Source organism: Strix uralensis, chromosome 12, assembly GCF_047716275.1.
Source record: "Strix uralensis isolate ZFMK-TIS-50842 chromosome 12, bStrUra1, whole genome shotgun sequence".
Classification (NCBI taxonomy): Eukaryota; Metazoa; Chordata; class Aves; order Strigiformes; family Strigidae; genus Strix; species Strix uralensis.
This window is the reverse complement of record NC_133983.1, coordinates 17,849,856-17,869,805: the sequence shown is the minus strand read 5'-3', so window position 1 is coordinate 17,869,805 and position 19,950 is coordinate 17,849,856. Positions and strand designations below refer to the sequence as shown.

Below are 19,950 nucleotides of genomic sequence, written 5' to 3'. Positions count from 1 at the left end.
AAGTTTCATGAGTCTTACATGCTCCTTCTATAAATAAATATGTAAGTGAATGGAAACATAGCACCAGTCAATATAAATCAGTTAAACATGGATCATTTATAGAGAGCTATATAATGATTAAGAACATATAGAGCATCCAGCAAATGCATTGGCCTTATTAAGTATCATCTCTTCAACAATCATAAAAATAACCACTGTGGGATTTTGACTGATTTTGCTGCCATAGGTGGAGGGACATTATTCTGATACAGGTACCTCACAACTGTTTCTAATTTGATGGGAAGCTATAGGCAATTTTAGGACAGAGTCAAGACTCTTCACTCAGAGGTGTGTCCTTTAGCATGAAACGGTGAATCAGCTGCCCAGGGTGCTTTCCTCCTATTTTTATTTTTTGACATTTTATATATTCCAGGTGATAACCAGAATAAAAATTAAAAGCTGACAACAATAATCGACAAGCTTTCCACACTGCTAACATGTTCTAGTAGACAAATTGCTTCTCATATCAGTATGCTTGCTTCAAAAAGAGAAAGGACATTGCACCTTACAGTATGGACAAGTGATCTCTCCAAGTCTCTTAGAGATCCCTTTCCCAGAAGACCCGGTGTTTCATAGGATCTGGGAGTCATTCATTCCATTCAACCTATCCTTCTTTATTCTCTCTACCTATTTAATGCATGAATTGGCCAAAAACAACCTTTGGGGTGGTTTCTGCCTTTCTGTATCTGTATTCATTGCATTCCCATTTGATTTCTATGGTAATAAGACTGTAATTTTCCAAAGAACCTGCTGTCTCTCAAACAAGTAATAATCTTCCATGGAGCTTAAACTATTCTCTGAATTGTTGAATTAAATCTAAAGAAAATGATTAGGTTTTGTTCTCCTGTTTTTTTCCCCAGATATTTTTTAATTACTTTTTCACAACTTTTTGCATGGTTTTGATTTTCAGTTTTAACGTAGCTCAAGCTGGAGCCTGTCTAACCACTGGAAGTATAGAAGTTTAGTTTCTTTATGTCATACAAACCTGAAATCAAGGGTCAGATAAAATGTGGGCCTAGGATCTTTATTTTGTGCAGTAACATTACTGCACAGAATATCTTTGAAAAGCAATGTTTGGTTAAGGCATGAATCCTTCCGATTCTGCATGACTGAATCAGGACTATTTAGTTTTCATTGTACAAATATGCTCTACAGTATATACTATGACCTAATGTCTACATGAATGACCCTTTCACAGGTTTCTGTACATCTGAAGGGCAACAAGGAATTAAAGAATAATCCAGCTACTAGTGAAGCCCGTGGGAATTGTGCCAATGCTTTCAATGGGACCAAATATGTAAAATATATAGTGTTTGATCCTCCTGTCACACTAATGCAATTTCACTGACTTCAGTACATTTTTAATGCCCTTCGATCAGTATTAGGAGAGAATCAGGCCCATAGCTTCTTTCTCAAGAATTATTCCCTTTAGTCTCTTAATTTCCTTCCTTCCTGTTTATTTTATTATTTGCTTTGAGAGATTATGCTTGGATTTTTTTTTTCTTTTTCTTTTTCATCACTGCCTTTGATTCTTCTATTATTCAGCCTTTCTTTGATATACTTCCCTACTCATGTCTGTTAAAATGCATCTTATCTCCTGGAAAAAATAATTTGTTCGTGTTCATGTTCCTGAGACTACCTACTATCTAAAACAACAGAATTCGGTCTCTCTGATACAGAGATTCCTGGAAGAAAAAAAACCTGTGACAGCCTCGGAGGTGCTGAGGTCCACTGTGAATATATTAACGGAAGGATTTCACAGTAGGAGAATGTAGTATATTGTACAGATCATACTCTGTGATCCACTGAGTAACTTCCATTGTTATACATTTTTATGGTATTCTTTAACCAGTTTGTGTTTTTACCTGAAAGCTTAACAGTTCCTTTGGGAATTCAGAACCCATCGTGTCAGTGGGTATATAAACTGTGGATTCTTTGGCTGCAATGCATGTGAATAAAGTTAGTATTTTCTAAAGGATTCTAAAACACTAGCTCAGTTGGGACTTTTTTTGTTCATTTATAGAAGGAGCTATATATTTTAGCAAGTTTGGAGCCTCAGCTGGTGGCAACACATGCAGTAACTCTGATGAGCCTGCAATGATTTATAACAGTAGAGGATCGAGTCCAGTAAATTAGATATTCCCTGCACGTGCACAGATTACATTCATAAAGTTGCCAATGTACTACAATGCTGAAGTAACAGATTATGAAATTTCTATTCAAAACACATTGAAATTCACAGATGTCCTGTACAGTGAGTAAATATAAAGCAGTGAAAGGAAAAAATCTGAAAATTAGCTTTATTATATACATAAGTCCCCCATAATTTATCATTTTAACGTGTTTTTTATTATTGCTTATTGTTCTTTATATTATCCTAACACCTCTCCTAGTGAAAGCGGGGCCTCATGATGCTGCAGACTAAGCAAAGCACCCAGTAAGAGGCAGTATTCCCACTAAAGCGGTTACAGTCTAGACAAAGTAAATGACGGTGTGTAACAGGCGAGGAAAAGAAAGTGATTTGGCTGAGATAATATTGCAAGTTAGTGGCCAAAATTAGAAAAAGAATCATATTTTTATATTTACACCTTGTATTTTATTCATTCAATCCCACTTCTTTTGCTACAGATTGAATGCAGTTATGTAGTTCTTCCCTCCTATTAGGAGGAGAGTCATGTTATATTCCTACAGCTGTGTAACACTGATATTTCCCTGGATTCTGATCTCCACGCCATTTATGTTAACAGGCATTATCACTAGGCAATGAAAGGCTCAGACTGCATGCATGTTTTAAGCCCATAGATTTATAAGCAAGTGTGACTCAACATGAGATCCACTACTTCCATCCATCTCACCACAAAACATCTCTCCTTCAGAAAAGAGAAATGGTTAAACTGTAAAACTTCTGACACAATCTGCAGCTCTGGTACTTATGTGTCAGTGTCTTGTCATTAGCTCACAAGAGCTCCAGTGCGTCACCAGTATGGGTCTTCTTGAAACTTGACTATCTTTTTCTCATCAGACAAGTGTGTGATGACAATAAAATTTGAATGCTATTAATTAGAGCTTGTTTCATACTAATGTTCATTTGCATGGTGCATATGTTTTCATCCCTTTGGAATGAAAGGGATGAATTCCACATTCTCTGTGGAGTTCAAGCATAGAACTGTTACCCAGAAAGTGTTTCTTCTGCTCCAAATTTTGTCTTGCTTGTGATTAATCTAGATTTTCACTCTCATGCCTGGTTCTCTTTTCAGCTTTGGTATGATTCATGATGGAGAAGGAAATCCTTGTAGAAAAGCTGAGGGTAATATTATGTCTCCCACACTCACAGGAAACAATGGAGTGTTTTCTTGGTCTGTATGCAGCAGGCAGTATCTCAACAAATTTCTCAGGTAGGTCAGATGTAAATTTGGGCCGGTGCCAGGGAATGTATCTTTAGTAACCGGGCTTGAATTCTTGAACAGACATAAAAATTGCTTAAGTGTGAAATTCACCTCTTTTAAAATGTGCCCAAACCAATGTGCTATTTGAGCCCACACACTTGGACTTACGAAGCGTATAGGTGGTATGGCATATAAGTGTTTTTGTCCTGCCTCATTTCAAAAGAATGAATTTCACCCTTCATGAATATCCGGCAGTAATGACTGGCATATCATTCTTTCCCAGGCATTCCTGTCAGCAGCTAGGTTTATTAGAGAATTAGAAGGAAGTGAACACAAAAGAGGGCAGACGCAGTGGTACCAAAGTCATTACAAAATGTAAATTAACATTAGTAGCCTTTCTCACTGGATTTTCTCTCTTGATCTAGCTCGTATAATGGGTAAGAACATTTTAAATTTTTCATATACTGTTTCTGGGGGGAAAAAAAGGAAAAAGTGAAAGATGCCAATTATTTCTCCAGCATGTTGGCATTACTCAGTGATGCTTTTAAAGGAATTGGTTTTTGGTCTATGTTTAATGTCATCAGAATTGCAGCCCTGTACAACTTTCCTTTTATTTTGTTTGTTGTACATGGTAGACCATACATGATTACTAAAAAATGTGCAGGCAGTACTAAGACCCAGATCCAATACAGGCATTTTAGATGTTAATTCCTTGGAGAGAGAATCAAGCACCTAGATAATTCTGTGGATCTGATCCTTGAATTCCAAGTTAGTATCTAAGAGTAGCGGCCAGGAAAGGTGACAGAGTTCTAGTGATTTTTTTCTGCTACAATGATGCAACATATTCTGAGTACACAAGCAAATTGCAAAGTAAAAAGTCAGATAAGCCTTCCAACATGGAATATGGTCCAAGAGACTTACACTTGGAAGATAAATCCAGCATAGAGTGACCTTCTGTGTACATGGGTTCTCAAGCATATACAAAGGAAAAAAGTAGACCACAGAGTACCTTTGGTTTTAAGCTGAACATAGCCAACCCAAAGCACACAGTCTGTAGCAGTCCTCTGTTTGTCAATCCACACAAAGTGAATGCTGAAATGAGACAGTGTGCCTGTTTGTTGATTCCTGATTTTGGGAATCCATTTAAGGGAAAGAAGTAGACTAGATCACCTTGCTCTTGGTGATAGAGGAATAAAGGGAGGAAAAGAATTTGACATCATACTTTCTTGTTGTCACAACAGTCCCAAAGCCTGGAAATTCCTGCTTCCTTAAAACTTTGCAGGTCAGGCTACCAACAAGATATCAAGATCTTTTGGTTCCTGCAAGCAGATATTCTCATTTCATTGCATACCTCTAAAGCTAGTTAAAGGTACTGTATACCATATTACGTGTTTTTGCTGGTCTGTAGCAAATTAAAATATTTTGATATAAAGATCATAGTCATGATTAATATACTTTCTCATTATAGTACAGCTCAAGCTGCCTGCCTGATTGATGAACCTAAGCAAACAGGACAGTATAAATACCCTGACAAACTGCCAGGACAGATCTATGATGCTGATACCCAGTGCAAATGGCAATTTGGAATGAAAGCAAAACTGTGCAACCTCAGCTTTGTAAAGGTACCTATTGATATACTTTTGAAAAGTTAAAATTACATTAGAGAACTGCAGTACACTAAATAAGTACAAGTAATACAGTGTTCTTCAGAGGCCTGGACTATTTCTCTACCTTATCTTGCTTGGCAATTTGCTTTGAAGGTACTGGCCTCTTTTGAGGAATATCACAATCCCAGGGGAGTTTCAGAAGGAAATGTGTTCTTTCAAGGAGTCATAAGGAGTGCAGTTGAATACATAAAGCCTATGAGCTTCTATAGCCTGCTATGCTAAGGGAAATTGGCAGGCAGTAGAGTTTTGATCAAAACTTGCATGGGGTGTGGGGTAAGGACTAAGTTTCTTGTGTTTTGTTCTACTCATGCATTGACAGCAAAGTCTGGAAAAGATCTATAGGGTTATTTTAGAACAATAAAAATGTAACTTATACTCGACTTTGTGATGAAATATTAATTTAAATTAACTCATTATTTTAGTGACTGCTACACTCCTTGCTGACCTCTTCAGAGAAGACATTTTATTAAATAATCTGGAGTGCTCATTCTGAGAAGAAGTGTTGTAATTTCTTTTACTCCTGTTATTATCCTGGAGTATTTTGATTTATTTTATACTAACCACATTTATCAGGTAATGGCAGCTGTGTTTCTTCTACAGCTAATAAACAAAGAAGAGAGAGTAAACAGCACTGTGAAGAGACTGTTTCCAGATATCTCCTAGGTTTTAGAAAAACTAGTCTCTTCAGAGTATTATTAGTCCCTGTAATCTTGATGGAATTTTAGCCTTGACCTTTTTAACACTGTTTTTGTTCTATTATAGTCTCACACTCAAAATAGTTTTAAAAACTATATAGTGAAGCAGTGCATAAACAAGATGGCAATATACAGGATATGGCTGTGCTATGAATCTTAAAGCCTGGATTTTCTAAATTCAGAAAATTTATATGGCTTTTAAGGTAGCAAAGGCATGTATCATTTGTTACTCTTTCAAAACACCAGGGGATAATGGGAATTATGAGTACTATGGTGAGCACTTTTTCCTTTTCAGGATATATGCAAATCTCTCTGGTGTCACAAAGTGGGTCATAGGTGTGAGACAAAGTTCATGCCAGCAGCGGAAGGAACAGCTTGTGGTCTAAGTATGGTAAGTTCTTTTATAAATAGGACAATGTCATTCTAACTTCTTTTTAAACTGTATTGGATCAAATACCAGTTCCTGTCAAAACCAGTTTTATCCAGATCCCTCCAGGTTTGCTATCTTGGACTTCCAGATTGCTCTGTAAAAGATTGCACTGTGACATGTAGTCAGGGCTGATCCTCACATTGGCACCTATCTGATGGTCAGGAGTGATGCCTCTCCCTTTGAGATATGGAATAAGATATGTCTGCAAATCTAAATCAGTAAGAAAATCCATTAATTATAACAGAAGCTACATCAAGGCTTCAAATTCCACTCTGCTATAAACATTCCTTAAACCATAATATTTGCTATACAGACTAAGGCTATCATGCATATTTATCATCAGTGATCACTACTAAAGGAGCCTTATTTGTTTTAGTTGAACCTTCTAATTTACAGTCATCTATAATTGCCCAAAATACTTTCTTTTGCTGTAATGTTTCATCCAGTAGAATATTGTTTTTATTTTCAAGTTACTGACAAATGTTCTATTTCACATTTTCCCTTTGTGCAGTGTTTCATGATTGAATGATAAAAGGGAGAAATTTTAGCAGAATTTTAGCAGGCTATTTTTAAATTACATGGGAAGTTTTGAGGTTCTGATGGCACAGGACCATAAATTAACATGGAATTTTTTGGGAAGAGTAAGACAAAAAATGTCTCTCCAAGATAACAGTTTTGAAAATTTGTACCTCAGAGATCTTCAGCTCAGAACTTGGACAAATTTTAGGACAGTATTTATACCACTGTGTGGATCGATGTCCTGCTTCAGAGTCCTTGTCCTACTGTGAACTATCTCACTGAGTTCAAAGGGTGACCTCACGTTTATTACGGTTAAGTGCCGGAGCTTTTAAATGTGGATTTTTTCTTTTTTGCATCTACTAGTTACTGCTAACTCTGATAGGATATTTTTTGGCATTCTTTTGGCAGTGGTGTCGAAGAGGACAGTGTGTCAAGTATGGGGATCATGGACCCAAGCCTGTGAATGGCCAGTGGTCTGCCTGGTCCGAGTGGTCAGAGTGTACTCGCACTTGTGGAGGTGGGGTCACATATCAAGAAAGACACTGCAATAATCCAAAGTAAGACATAGATATGAAAAGGTATTATTTTTATACTAACTATTTATGCTATTAGAACAAAAAAAATAACAGAATCCAGTCCTGTAGGGAAATAGTATGTGTGAAAATGTTTCTAAGACCTTTCTCTCATGTCCAGTATGACCAGTCAATAGCTGAAAGACAGAAATATGTCCTGATACTAGAAAGTAGCGGCTGTCTGAAGACTGCTAGAGTGCTACAACATCTACAGCCCAACTTTCTCAATTTATTTTGTGACATTACAGTTTATCAAATACCTGCAGAAGTAGCAAAATGCCACACAGATGCCACACAGACGTATTCACACCAAATAATTTAAGAGCAAGGGATAAAGGTCTTAAAAGCTATTAAGACTTCTGATGAGATCATTTTATCCAAGTTAATAATGTTTAAAGTCAATATCAAGATGGTTGTAGACAGATGTCTTTGTATGTCTGTCACGTTCTTTGCATTCTTTTATGTTTCACACGTCAGAATAAAGTTGCTGAGCCCTAGAATTGTATGCTAACTCATTAAACATTTCTGGTATTTTTCTCTAGTGAATATCTTATCACTGTAAATACTACTATTCCTTACTATACTATTTCAAAGTAAAGGTAAAGTGTTATCTGACCAGCATCTTTCCCTGCTCAATTCACTTCAACTTACAAGAAAGAAAGGATTTCACTGTTTTATTTCATACACAGCTTCAACAGCCATAGACACATGTATTCTTCATTGCACACAATAAAAACAGCATTTAAACTGCAGTAATAAAAAACAGAGAAAATATGACACAGTTTATATGAGGCTGTAAAGAAGCCTCACACCTACTATACAGTGCTGCAGTAATAATATCCACGCTTCATATACTATGTTATAGGAAAATGTGAGTTAGTTAAAATAGTCTTTATTGCCCTCACTCAGTCAAGCCAATTTTTGCAGATCTGTAGCAGAGCATTTTCTCAACCTTTTCTGTTGTTTCTCAGTGTATTTTGATAAATAAAATTACTTGGGTAGTTTCCTTTATTAAACTATTTAGCAAGAGAATGCAGGGTCTCAATTACACGTCATACATATATTTTGGTCTTCCTACTTTGATCCCTGTTTCCCTGCTAAATTTGTATGAATGCACATTGTTCTTTGCATTTATTCATAAGCCTTCCCTTGCTCTCCCTGTGTGACAGAAGAATGTCCAGTATTTGAAATGTTTCAGTTTGGTGCACTATTATAACTTATAATGATTTCCAATGGTCTTCAAACAGAAGCTCTTTAACATGAAGGGTGTCTGTTACTGTAACATTAGGTATTTAAAACTTGCATTCAGAGTGATCTGTCTGTTCTAATTAAAGTAAGACTTGATGCAAGACTTGATGTAATCCAGTAAAACTTGATACCACAACTGGATCATATTTATACTAAATTTAATTCTATTATATTAGTGATGATTCAGTTAGAGCAAAGAGAAGGTACCATAAATCTCTCTCAGAGTTAGAGCGATGATATGACAGGACTATAAATAAGCCATCCACACAACAGTGTATGAATATCCAGGTAGCTGTATTTCCCATCACAGCACTTTTGTATAGATGTGGAATCATTAGAAGAATGATACTATCCATTTTCAGTATTACACCACATGGAACAATTTATAACCTAGTCACTGTTCATTGTTCACCTCTATAACTACACATAAACAAAGAATAATTATTCCTTTCTTTTTGAACTTCTGAAATATATTTCAGATGTTTATCTATTTCAGTACATACATGTATATTATTTCATATGTAATATATTTATTTCACTTTTCCTAATTCAGATTTGTGTAGGAGCTAGTGTTTGTTTTGTTCAAAAGCTTGATAGATGTTTTTGGACAGCAAAATTTTGAGAATGACAAAGAATAAAATGTATTTCTGTAAGGGATTAGGACAAGGGGTGTGGATCTCTAAAGAACTGATTGGACTCTAGTTTTTTAAATAAGTAGTCCATTTTTCAAAGTAACTTCTTATGAACATTGAGGGAGATTTCTAGGTTTCCAGTGATTTTAAAGGTGACACATCTTATTAGAAGCTTAAAGACAGGTGAGGAACACAAATTCAGGCTGCTGCTCATGAAAATCTCGTTACCTGTGTGTATGTGAAATTCTCCTCTTGCAAATAATATCCACCCAATTCAATTCGCGCTCTCTCGACAACTTTAAGGCAGACCTTGTGACCACACCCAAACAGCCCTGGGTATGGCTTCTGAATTACCACTGGAGTTATGTATGGATTCATACTAACAAACACCTATGGAGGTCATCTGTAGAACACAGAACTATACAGATTTGCTAAAATCATTATGTTTCTGTAAATTGTCACAGTGTAATTTCATGGATCTGGTTTTCATACCTCACAACATTTTACAATTGAGGTACTTTTCCAAGGTAGAAATAGATTACATAATTTAATAGTTTAGCTGGGAAAGAACCTGAAGAGTGCCCAAGAGATTTAAATTAATACCTAAATCATATCTGTGGGACTGAATCCTACCCACTTCACAATAGTGCATTGTTCAGTAAGAGTAGAATGGAGTTTTAAGCATGTATGCAATCAAAAGACTAAATCAAAATTGCTTGAACACATCTTTTTAATCTTTTGTGTACAATATCTGTAACAGTAATTACAGACTGATGCAAAGTAATGATGCCATTTAAAATACTGTGAAAGATCTTTCAAAATTATGCAGACTAAAATAAACTAACTTTGTGATACTATCATAATATGAGCAGAAATGTTCTCACTTGATTTTATATGATTACAAAACATGAAAAAATAGGAGTCCAGAATTTCAGTCTAATTCCCTCTGTAATGCATAAAATACTTTCCTTGATCAGATTAATTCCAGGATTTCTCACTATGTTGCATTGCAGTGAACATCCATTTCAATTCCATTGTTCATGAAGTCTATTCTTAAAAGGGTACTGCAGAATTAATTTAAGCTACTTTTGTTCCATTTTAATATTTGAGTCTTGTATGAAGTGGAGTATTTACATCTTTGCACTTATATTCCAAAGTCATTCTTTGGAGACTTCTTTTGCTGGCCTTTCTCACTGAATTTCTTCCTTTTCCAATTATGCTCAGCAAGGCCTCAGCTCTAACAGCATTATTCATGCAGGTATCTTTACCAATGCATGCCAACACTGGGGAGGTACACCGATGGATGAAAAGTTTAGGCTATATCTGTATAAGGAGCACTGTGCCACTACAGAAACATTAGAATACACTCTGTGCAAAGTGTTCCGTTGGAAGCGCAGTTATACTACCAGAGATTCTGTAGGCCGTCAAACTGAAATCTACTGGTGGTATAAACATCACCAATAAAAGCGCAGTTTTGTTTGTGTAGATAATAGTCTTTTCTCAGAAGTTTGATCTACATCTAGTTTCCTGTGAATTACTTAACTCTTACTGACGTCTTGTTGGTAAAAAATGAAGGTGGGGAACTTTCCATAATTCTCTGGCCAACAGTTTCAGTAATGGGAGTGTACTGTAATATTAAAATGCTGTAACAGAGTTGGGAAACAGAATGCCTCTTTCAGTGCTCCCTTAGTTTGGTGGAATTTTATACCATCCTCAAATGCAAGACTGTGGCTAGAAATCACGATCTAGCCATAAATAATTCTATTATATTGCTTGTTTGGTGGCATTTACTTGGAAGGAGGTTGCTTCTTTTCCTTACACTAAAGCAGTTTTGTTCTCTGGGGCTGAAGGAGGTCAAAAATCATACATGTGCTGAAGCTGTAAAGAAAGTCTGTAGAGAATTGAGTAATGACCCAACACTTTGGCTGCCTTAACTCAAAGTTCTCACCAATTGCACAAAGTCAACATAAATACTCCCTGACTTCACTGACGTTGAATATCCTCCCTGCCCTTCACAGACTGAATTGCCACCAACTAGGACAGAAAATTTGACTTAGTTTTAAGACCTTTGCCGTTATACTCAGTGTCACTGTTGCTAGTAGGTGACCTCAAGAAAAGTCACTGGAGGTTGTGGGTTTTTTTACACAACACATTTTGCTGGCACTTTAACCCAGTTTTAAAGAGAGTAGCAGGTGGGTTTCCATCTCTTCCTTTGAAACACTGTTTTGTAGCCCAGAACTCTGGAAAAGGCAGATATTATGTACATTGAAAGCTGATTCAAAATACAAAAACCAAGACCCAGCTTAGTTAGAGGGTTAGATATATGAGGGTTAAAATTTATAAGAAAGCAAACAGAAAAAGCACCTGGATTTTCTCATCCATGTTGCACCAAGCTGTCTCCATATTACTCCAGTGAGATGCGTGTCAAGAGAAGTTGCATGGGATACTTGATATGGAGAATAATTATAATGTAGTGTTTAGGGATTGAAACAAACAATAGGTTGCAACCATATATTTTATACTATTATTATTAATTTTTAATTATTATTGTTAGTTAATATATTATTCAGTATCATTTATATTATTATTCAGTATAATTTATATTATTCTACTTTTTCGCTTAATATGTGTGTAACATGGGCAAGCTGTCCACTGAAAGATCATAGCTTATCTTACAAGTATGTATGTTCCCTAATTTTTAAGATCGTTATATAAATGTGTGCAAATGCAGCATTGTTGCATTTCTTTTCACTTGATGCAAGAAATTGTCTAATACAACAAACACTTCTTAGAATTTGGTGTTTTGAAGATTTGGCTCAGTACTTGCAGATGTGTATCTGAGGATTGTGAAACAAAAAATAACATCAGTGAATTTCTATGTAGATCCATAAGGAATACAAAAGTGAGTGAATACATTTCTCAGCAGCTTGTGAGACCTCTCAGTCACTTTAAAAAGAGCAAGTCTTACATTTTACACTGTTTTACAGTCATGTAAACAGACCAAATTACAGACCAAATAGTTCAAAAACTATTATTCTAATAGCAAAATAATAGAATATACTCTTTTCATTCTGGCCAAAATTAAGAGAAATGCCCAGGTAAGGTTTGCTGATGTGGATGTGACGTGTTTAAAGTTATCCATGAACTCCAACATTTTCCTAAAGCAGAACAACTATGCACAATCCTTGTTTTCTTGACTGTTTAAGAGCACATCTTTTCAAAATGATTTACAAAACAAATGAACAACCAAATGTAATTATTCATTCTGTTTATGTTTGATCAGTGTTATGTTATCCTTTATTAACTCTTATTGTGATAGGTAATTGTTTGCACATGTTCATTTCTGGGTTACAGCAGAGTAAAAATAGCTACATGACAAGATTGAAACCAGCCAATACAAAATAGCCCTATAAATTTAAATTAGTGAAAACATGACTCACCTCTAGATGGTTGCATCTTTGCTGACTTTGCAGTGTTTCAAGTAGATAATTCATGGCAACTGCTTTGCTTGGTTTTAGGAGCCATGAAAATTAATGGCCTGTATAAGGAATACTGATCTCCTAAGACAATATGTCCTCTCATTTTCTCATACACATGTAACATGCCAATCACACAAGAAGTAGGTTTTGCAAAAGAATTTTTTTTTCTTTTTTTTTAGGCCACAGTATGGCGGCAAATTCTGCCAAGGTTCCAGTCGTATTTATCAACTTTGTAATAATCAGCCATGTCCAGCAAATAGCTTGGACTTCCGTGCCCAGCAGTGTGCAGAATACAACAGCAAACCTTTCCGGGGTTGGTACTACAAATGGAAGCCATATACTAAAGTGGAAGGTAATTATGCCACAGCTCTGATGGACAAAGTCAATTGCAGGAAGCGAGCTATAGGGTGTAATTCATCCATATTGTTTGGGCAAATATCACCCTGATGTAAGCAAACAGAAATTCAGCTGGCTTATTTGAGATGTGTTTGCTTTCTAGCATAGTTGAATCCAGCCTCCTGTGCGATACTGCCTGTATGAACACGCAGAATTGATTTTGGTTGTGAATTTAAATCTTTGTCCTTAGTATGACTCCCTAGCTGTTGCTACCCCCCTCTTTCATTTTATATTACATATCAGTTAGTGTAAAACCAAACCAAAACAATTTCCATGGATTTTTTCAGCATAGGAAATGTGAGCTCCCACAATAACACTACCAGAATCTTCCTTCCTTTGGAATGTTCTCAGATTTCGAAATGTAACAATAAATCAACCTTTTGACATTTCTGCTGGTATAGTCCCATGAGAACTGGAAAAACAAACAATGCACTGGCATAATTTTTGGAAGTCATCTTTTACTAAGAGATCTTTATAATGTTCAGGTCTCAATAAGTATTTCTTGTCTTTTGTACAAGCAAAGTTTATTTTTAATTTACACATTTTAATTTTGCAAATATTTTGAATCACTATTCATTTCTATCAAATAAAACAAATATTTTCTGCTGTTTGAAAGCAGTTTGTAGCTGCAGTTGCTACTACTTGAATAAAAACAGCTGTATTATGTCACATTGTAGCTGCTTCATTTAGCACCTGTACAAATTTGCTTTTGATGTGTACGATATATATATATGCAGATACACTTACATGCAACTTCCATTCATAGCCTGATTATATTTTCTTCAAGTCTTTGCAGACATTTTTGTGGGATTTAGAAACCTACATCCTAACAGCCAATGTGAACAGAGGAAAGAGGAAATATGGTTTCACAGCATGTAACAATGGATGTTGTATAATAGGGAGAATAATGCATCTTGTTTAACAGAAATTAAGGTAGCCTACATTGGTTTTAAAGGTAGGGGCTGTGTTTAGTAAAAGACATAGGGGCTTAAAATTAGGGACAAAGGGCATAATTTTCAAAAGCAAGATGTCCCCAAGTAACTTTGAACTTGAAAATGCCTGTCCTTACTCTCTTAGCTGCTTTTTAAAATCTCCCCCAAGATCTACATTTATAGTCCTGAAAACATGATCTGGTTTTCAAAATTGCTACAGATGCCTTGCCTCTGTAGAAAATACTATTGAAAATCCAGCTGCTTATTTAAGAATAAAAGGATACTATTTTGAATCCAATTTCCTGTTCTGCAAAGTTTTGTCACATTGTTTTATTTGTTGCACTTACTATTAGTATTAAAATTGTGTACTTCAGCAATTGAGACAATATTTACAATTGCATGACTGTTTTTGTTTATATAGAATTAATCAGCCCTTTATAAAGATGGCATACCATCCATGTATAAGAAGAAATTTGATTGACAATAGTTAGGATTTTTTAGAGGAAAAGCATTTTTGTTAAGGGAAAATCTGACCCCAGTCCTAGCTTTCAGCTGAACTGATCATTTACGCCATCTTATATATTTTTCAAATTTTAACTGAAAATTGAATAAAATTATTATCGTCTCCCATTTCTCTTAAGAAGAAATGAAATTTGAAACTGTGAACCAGTGGAACTGAAATCAGGGCCACATCAGCAGTGCTAATGCAATGTGCATGTTTTCACACTGGTTTTGAATTCTGAAGTCTGTGTGGCCAGTCAAACCCACATGTTCTTTTAAAATAGCATAATATATGCTACTGTATTTGGCTATATTTATGCCCATCTTGGGGTCCTAATATGTCACCACACACAATTAATCCTTGTAGTTTGTCATCTAGGTTGCAGGAAGAAACAATAGCAGGATGCTTTTTTTTTTTTTTAAACTGTGCTGCGGGTCTGCGAATAGTTTATTGTCTTGGTTTTTTGTGGTTTTTTTTTTCCTCCAGAGGAAGATAGATGTAAATTGTACTGCACAGCTGAAGACTTTGACTTTTTCTTTGCAATGTCCAGTAAAGTGAAGGATGGAACTCTGTGTTCTCCAAATAAATATGATGTTTGCATTGATGGAATATGTGAAGTAAGATAAAATTAAGTTTCTTACAATGCTAATGTCTATTTTTTTAAGTGGGCAATTGACTCCTTTATGGAAAATGCAGCTGTTTCTTCAAATTCCCTTGTGTCTGAGTCCTTCACTTGTGCCTTTTGGTTGCAGCAAGTAGGGTGTGATCATGGACTTGGTTCCAAAGCTGTATTGGATGCTTGTGGAGTTTGTAAAGGAGATAATTCAACGTGCAAGTTCTTTAAAGGCCAATACTTGATCCAGCACAAAGCTAATGGTAAGGAAAGCTGTTCCACATGATCATCAACTCATTGCTCTGCTGTGTCCCCATGTAATATATATGACTCCTTGCTCATTAGGGCAGTGGCTAAAAGTCCAGATGTGAACTGAAAATCACAGGGAGAGTGAGAGGAGAGTTCACATTTCTCCTGTTTCTTGGTAACAAGCAAGCTCTGAGCATAAGTCTTGGTTAGTTAATTTGCAAGCATTCCTCTTGTTTCTTAAGCCACATTTTCCCTTTACGTGTGAATTTCCTCTTAAAAGAGATTTTAGGATTCAGGCAAGTGAAAAAATAGCTGTCAACAGCTCTGACTGGAATGGGCCTGTAGAACATATAAAAAGCAATACACAGCATAATGCCAAACATGACAGTATTTCCATGTCCATTTTCAAATTAAGTTGACTGGAAGCTGTCCAGCTGATTCAATGGATGATCCAGTCACTGGGAGGTGGACTTTTCTTTAGCGGACTGTCACAGGCTTCTTGTGAAATAATCTCACTATGCCGCAGTTTCTCAGGCATAAAATGCAGATAATATTTCTTTACCCGTGGGGGTATTTTGCGGATCCATTTACTGTTCATAAGACATGTCAATACTACAGTAATATAGGTCAGGAAATTGTTTAGGATACAGTAATACAGAGATGCAATGCTAGAAAAGTAATCTAAATTAAATGCTCTGCGAAATTAGCTGTGTGCGGTGTGTGTTGGAGATTGTCAGCAGTGTCTCATCTGACTGTAGAATGAGTGAGATTTCTACATGCTCAGAGTGCAGTGGCTCACAGCAGGGAGATCCAGTGGTGTACAGGGCTTCGTGAAAACTCCCTGCATCCCAGTGCATCTCACCTCAAAAACCTTGTGCAGGTTGGAAGTAGGGACTTCAAACTACTGTAGGGAACTACAGGAAAAACACAGTAAAAGAATTACAGTGAAACCAGCATTAGTCTGTTCTGCATTTTTCTAAGATGAACTTGCTTTTTCTTGTCTTTAATCGCAAAGAAAAATTCCAGGAATTGAAATACCTCAGAGTTACTCTGATTACAGACTGCATAGGGGGGGTTAAAATCAGAACTGGTTTCTCTTGTGAAAACGGAGGAACTTTGGTGGATCAGAACAGCTGTCTTCAACATCTTTTAAACTGCAAAAATTTCAAATTGGCTCAAAAATGATAAGCCATCTCTATCTGTATGACAACTGCAAAAACGTTGCTTACTTCTTTAATTTCAGACTACTATGCCGTGGTCACTATTCCAGCAGGAGCACGCAGTATACAGCTCCATGAAATGCAGATCTCCACCAGCTACCTTGCAGTGCGCAACCTCAGTAAAAAGTATTATCTGACAGGAGACTGGACAATTGACTGGCCAGGAAAGTTCTCTTTTGCTGGAACAGTTTTTGATTATCAACGCTCTTTTAACCATCCAGAGAGTCTATATGCAGCAGGACCGACTAATGAGACGCTGGTCTTTGAAGTAAGCTTTCTTCTGTTTATTCTTCCCTTGATGTCTATTACAGAATTAGTAACGACAGCTTTAGCTCTGCACTGTAGCTCTCAGCAAGATTAAAGAATAGCATTGAGTCACGATAGTACTCAGACTTAATTGTGTGGTCATGCTAGATTGAAAGGCCTTTCACCAGTTTATCAAGGTCTGAAGTTTAGTAAACTGTCATGAATTCAGTGAAAAAGAAGGTGCATAAAACACCATATAGCATTATTTGCCAGTTACTGCACAATGATAATAGAGATTATAAATGCATCCCATAAATGGTATACAATAAAATTCAGTGATGTAAAAATTAAATCCCACATTATGGCAAGACTTAATGGTAACAGTTTCAAATAATGCTCCTGAAACTGCAGGCACATGTAGCCATTTTTACATCTACCTTGGGACACAGATGGTCACAGTAACACACATAGGCTCCTGTGTAATTTCTGTTGATTCAGTTTTATTTGTGATAGCATCTAAAATAATGAATTTTATATAAGTTTATCTCCCAGTCAAATTTGTATCACCTACTCTGTCTGCCAGATGTCCTGTGTTTAAACTATATTTAGTAGAAAGCAAATTTGGTACCTACATGGTTTGTTCCCAGTGTTGTAATTTTGAAATTGGCCACTAATACTTCTCTTCTAAGAAAAATCTCTTTCTGCATTAGGTTACTTTACTAGATTTTCTTTCAAAATACATCAGAACATCTGAGGGTCAATTTCTGGCTGAATCGCCCAAGTCTTTACTCCCTGTTAGCTATTGCCTGCTTTGTTAGAAAGCTCTAGCAAATCTTTGGCTTTGTAAGTCATCTGTTATGTCTATTTTGCTGAATCCTTCCCTGTGAGAAGGAAGGAGCCCTCCCCAGAAGGAATTCAATTCCTTCCCACACCTTCCAGCAATATGCTGGTCAGCTCACTATCAAGTGCAGAGCTTTCTCTGGCTTCCACTCGGGGAGCATGAGAGCAAGTGCCGTACCCGTTCTCTGAGGCAGTGATCTGCGGTTCTTCACCCCATCATATAACACGGTAACTGAAAACTGCTCTCTGCAGAAGTTTAGCATGAGCAGTTAGCTGAGAACTCTGCATTCCGTCTCCCTTGCGCAGCTTTGTTCTGTTAAACTAAGAAACACAGTAAGAATAGACTGTGACATGAAATATATTCTTCAAGGTTCATTTAAACTTTCACAACTATTCAGTAAAGTGTTTATTTGGAATACTGAAGAGCCTTAACTGCTATTCATACTGATTGAGTAATGTACTTAAACGTATCTTTAAGAACCACTGAAGTTCATAGACCATGAACAGATGTTAAAGTACTTTAGGATGAACACATGTTTTAGAACAGACAGTTTGACATGGGGTAAGGGTGTGTATTTTCACAAATTGCTATCACAATTTGCAATGCCTTTTTAAAACATTTTTTTCTCAGTTGAATTTTCATTTTGGGTATGTATGTTAATAAGGATGCTTTAGTCCAAGGGAGAGTTTGGTCTACAAGTTACAGACATGCTTCCATGTCTGTAATCATCTCCAAAATAGCCTTACACCAAAGAAACAAGTACACTGCTAAATACTATGAAATATTAAGCTGAACTCTCAGGAATCTTATTTGTCATAATACAAAGGAGATTGAACTGTATTATTATAGACCTAAAGTATGAATAATAAATTGCCTGCAAGATGACTTAACTTGGCTGAATATCATGCACATACTTTGCAGAATAAAGATTAAAGAAAAAATTTTTAGTGCCAAATAACACTTCTATTTTCATCCTATCAAATTATGCTAAACAGTTTTATTAAGATTTAACATTTAACTGTAGGCTATTGCTCCTTTGAGAGCTTATTTAAACTTCCCTTGTATTTTTATTGAAATACCTACACCACTGGCATTGGTAACTAGGGATTCTAACGACTGAAAATGTTACAGTTACGTATTCCCCAATTATATATATCTATGAGCTGCAGTTAAGACTTTTTTTCCTTTCAATAATTTAAGCAATATTCAACAAGCTGAATTCTGAAAAAAACTGCGAAATTTTCTGTGTTCAGAGATCTGCATTATTTATGTTTTACCAGTAACTCTATGCGGCAAAAATGCCAATGAAAGCTAAAGAAATATGCTTTTATGAGAAAATACACATATTACTTAATATCTGTTTGCAGCAGTAATAATGAATACTGCTGCTATATAGAAAATACTACCAAATCCTACCTCAACTGTAAATACCAGAAACTGATAGAAGGCTGAAAAAAAGAGTGTTTAAACATACTATATTGTAGCTTTGTTTTTATTTTTATCTCATCTGTAATTTTCAAATAAGCATAGAAAAAACTCCTGCCAGCAAGTTTTTATCCAATTAAGTTGGTTTTCAATAAAATAAGGCTTTCCAGGGCTTAGGCCTCAACTTCTTCCTGTAATCTTCAGATATTTCTTTCTTTTTTTAATTAGGTTATATTCAAAAAAAATTTAATACTTATTTTCTAGATTAGTTTTTTTTCCAGAGGAATTCAGCACGAGCCCTTGTAAAAATGCACACTGCAGGTATTGAGAAATTAAAAAAAACTGCACGCATAAATACAGGAACTTTTATTATTCAGGTGGGCAGAAATATAAGGTTTTGTAGGTGTATTTATTGACATTCCTCTATGATCTGAAAGACAGATTAACAGAGCTTGTGCCTGTTTAACTCTATAGTCATAGTTTTGCTAGACATTTGTGTGGTGACTCAAACAGTCCAGGTTTTCGATGTTTCTGAACGCAAATCAGCCCTGCATGTATCCAGAAAGTTCAGGTTAGGCACGTCCTCTGAGCAACATTCACAGGAGAGGATGGGACCAGCACTCTCCAGGTATGGGTCCAGACAGGTCTGGCAAGTCTGTGCTCAAGGCAATCACTTCCTTTGAAATGCAGTCATTCTCCAAAGTATCTTCTTGAAAGAGACATCTGAAGCATGTATTAAGAGAGAAGGAGGAAACCCAAATAAGAAAAAGAATCTTAAAATTCCCTATTGTCTTGCATATCCCAAGTTCAGCCTTGCAGTTCTAGAAAATGTTGTGTATTTATATCTTATTGTACAGTA

At 36.0% G+C, this 19,950-nt stretch overlaps 1 protein-coding gene across 2 annotated transcripts in view; it reads left to right on the top strand.

The window, feature by feature from the left end:
- The window catches only part of ADAMTS18 (ADAM metallopeptidase with thrombospondin type 1 motif 18), an 80,126-nt gene that overhangs the window by 35,653 nt on the left and 24,523 nt on the right, over nucleotides 1-19,950 (top strand). For both annotated transcript variants that reach the window (XM_074881851.1, XM_074881850.1), the window contains 8 exons: nucleotides 3,297-3,434; nucleotides 4,894-5,047; nucleotides 6,083-6,178; nucleotides 7,145-7,293; nucleotides 12,847-13,019; nucleotides 14,984-15,114; nucleotides 15,250-15,373; nucleotides 16,603-16,847. In XM_074881851.1, coding sequence (XP_074737952.1) covers nucleotides 3,297-3,434; nucleotides 4,894-5,047; nucleotides 6,083-6,178; nucleotides 7,145-7,293; nucleotides 12,847-13,019; nucleotides 14,984-15,114; nucleotides 15,250-15,373; nucleotides 16,603-16,847 — 1,210 coding nt within the window. The remainder of the gene's footprint in view (nucleotides 1-3,296; nucleotides 3,435-4,893; nucleotides 5,048-6,082; nucleotides 6,179-7,144; nucleotides 7,294-12,846; nucleotides 13,020-14,983; nucleotides 15,115-15,249; nucleotides 15,374-16,602; nucleotides 16,848-19,950) is intronic.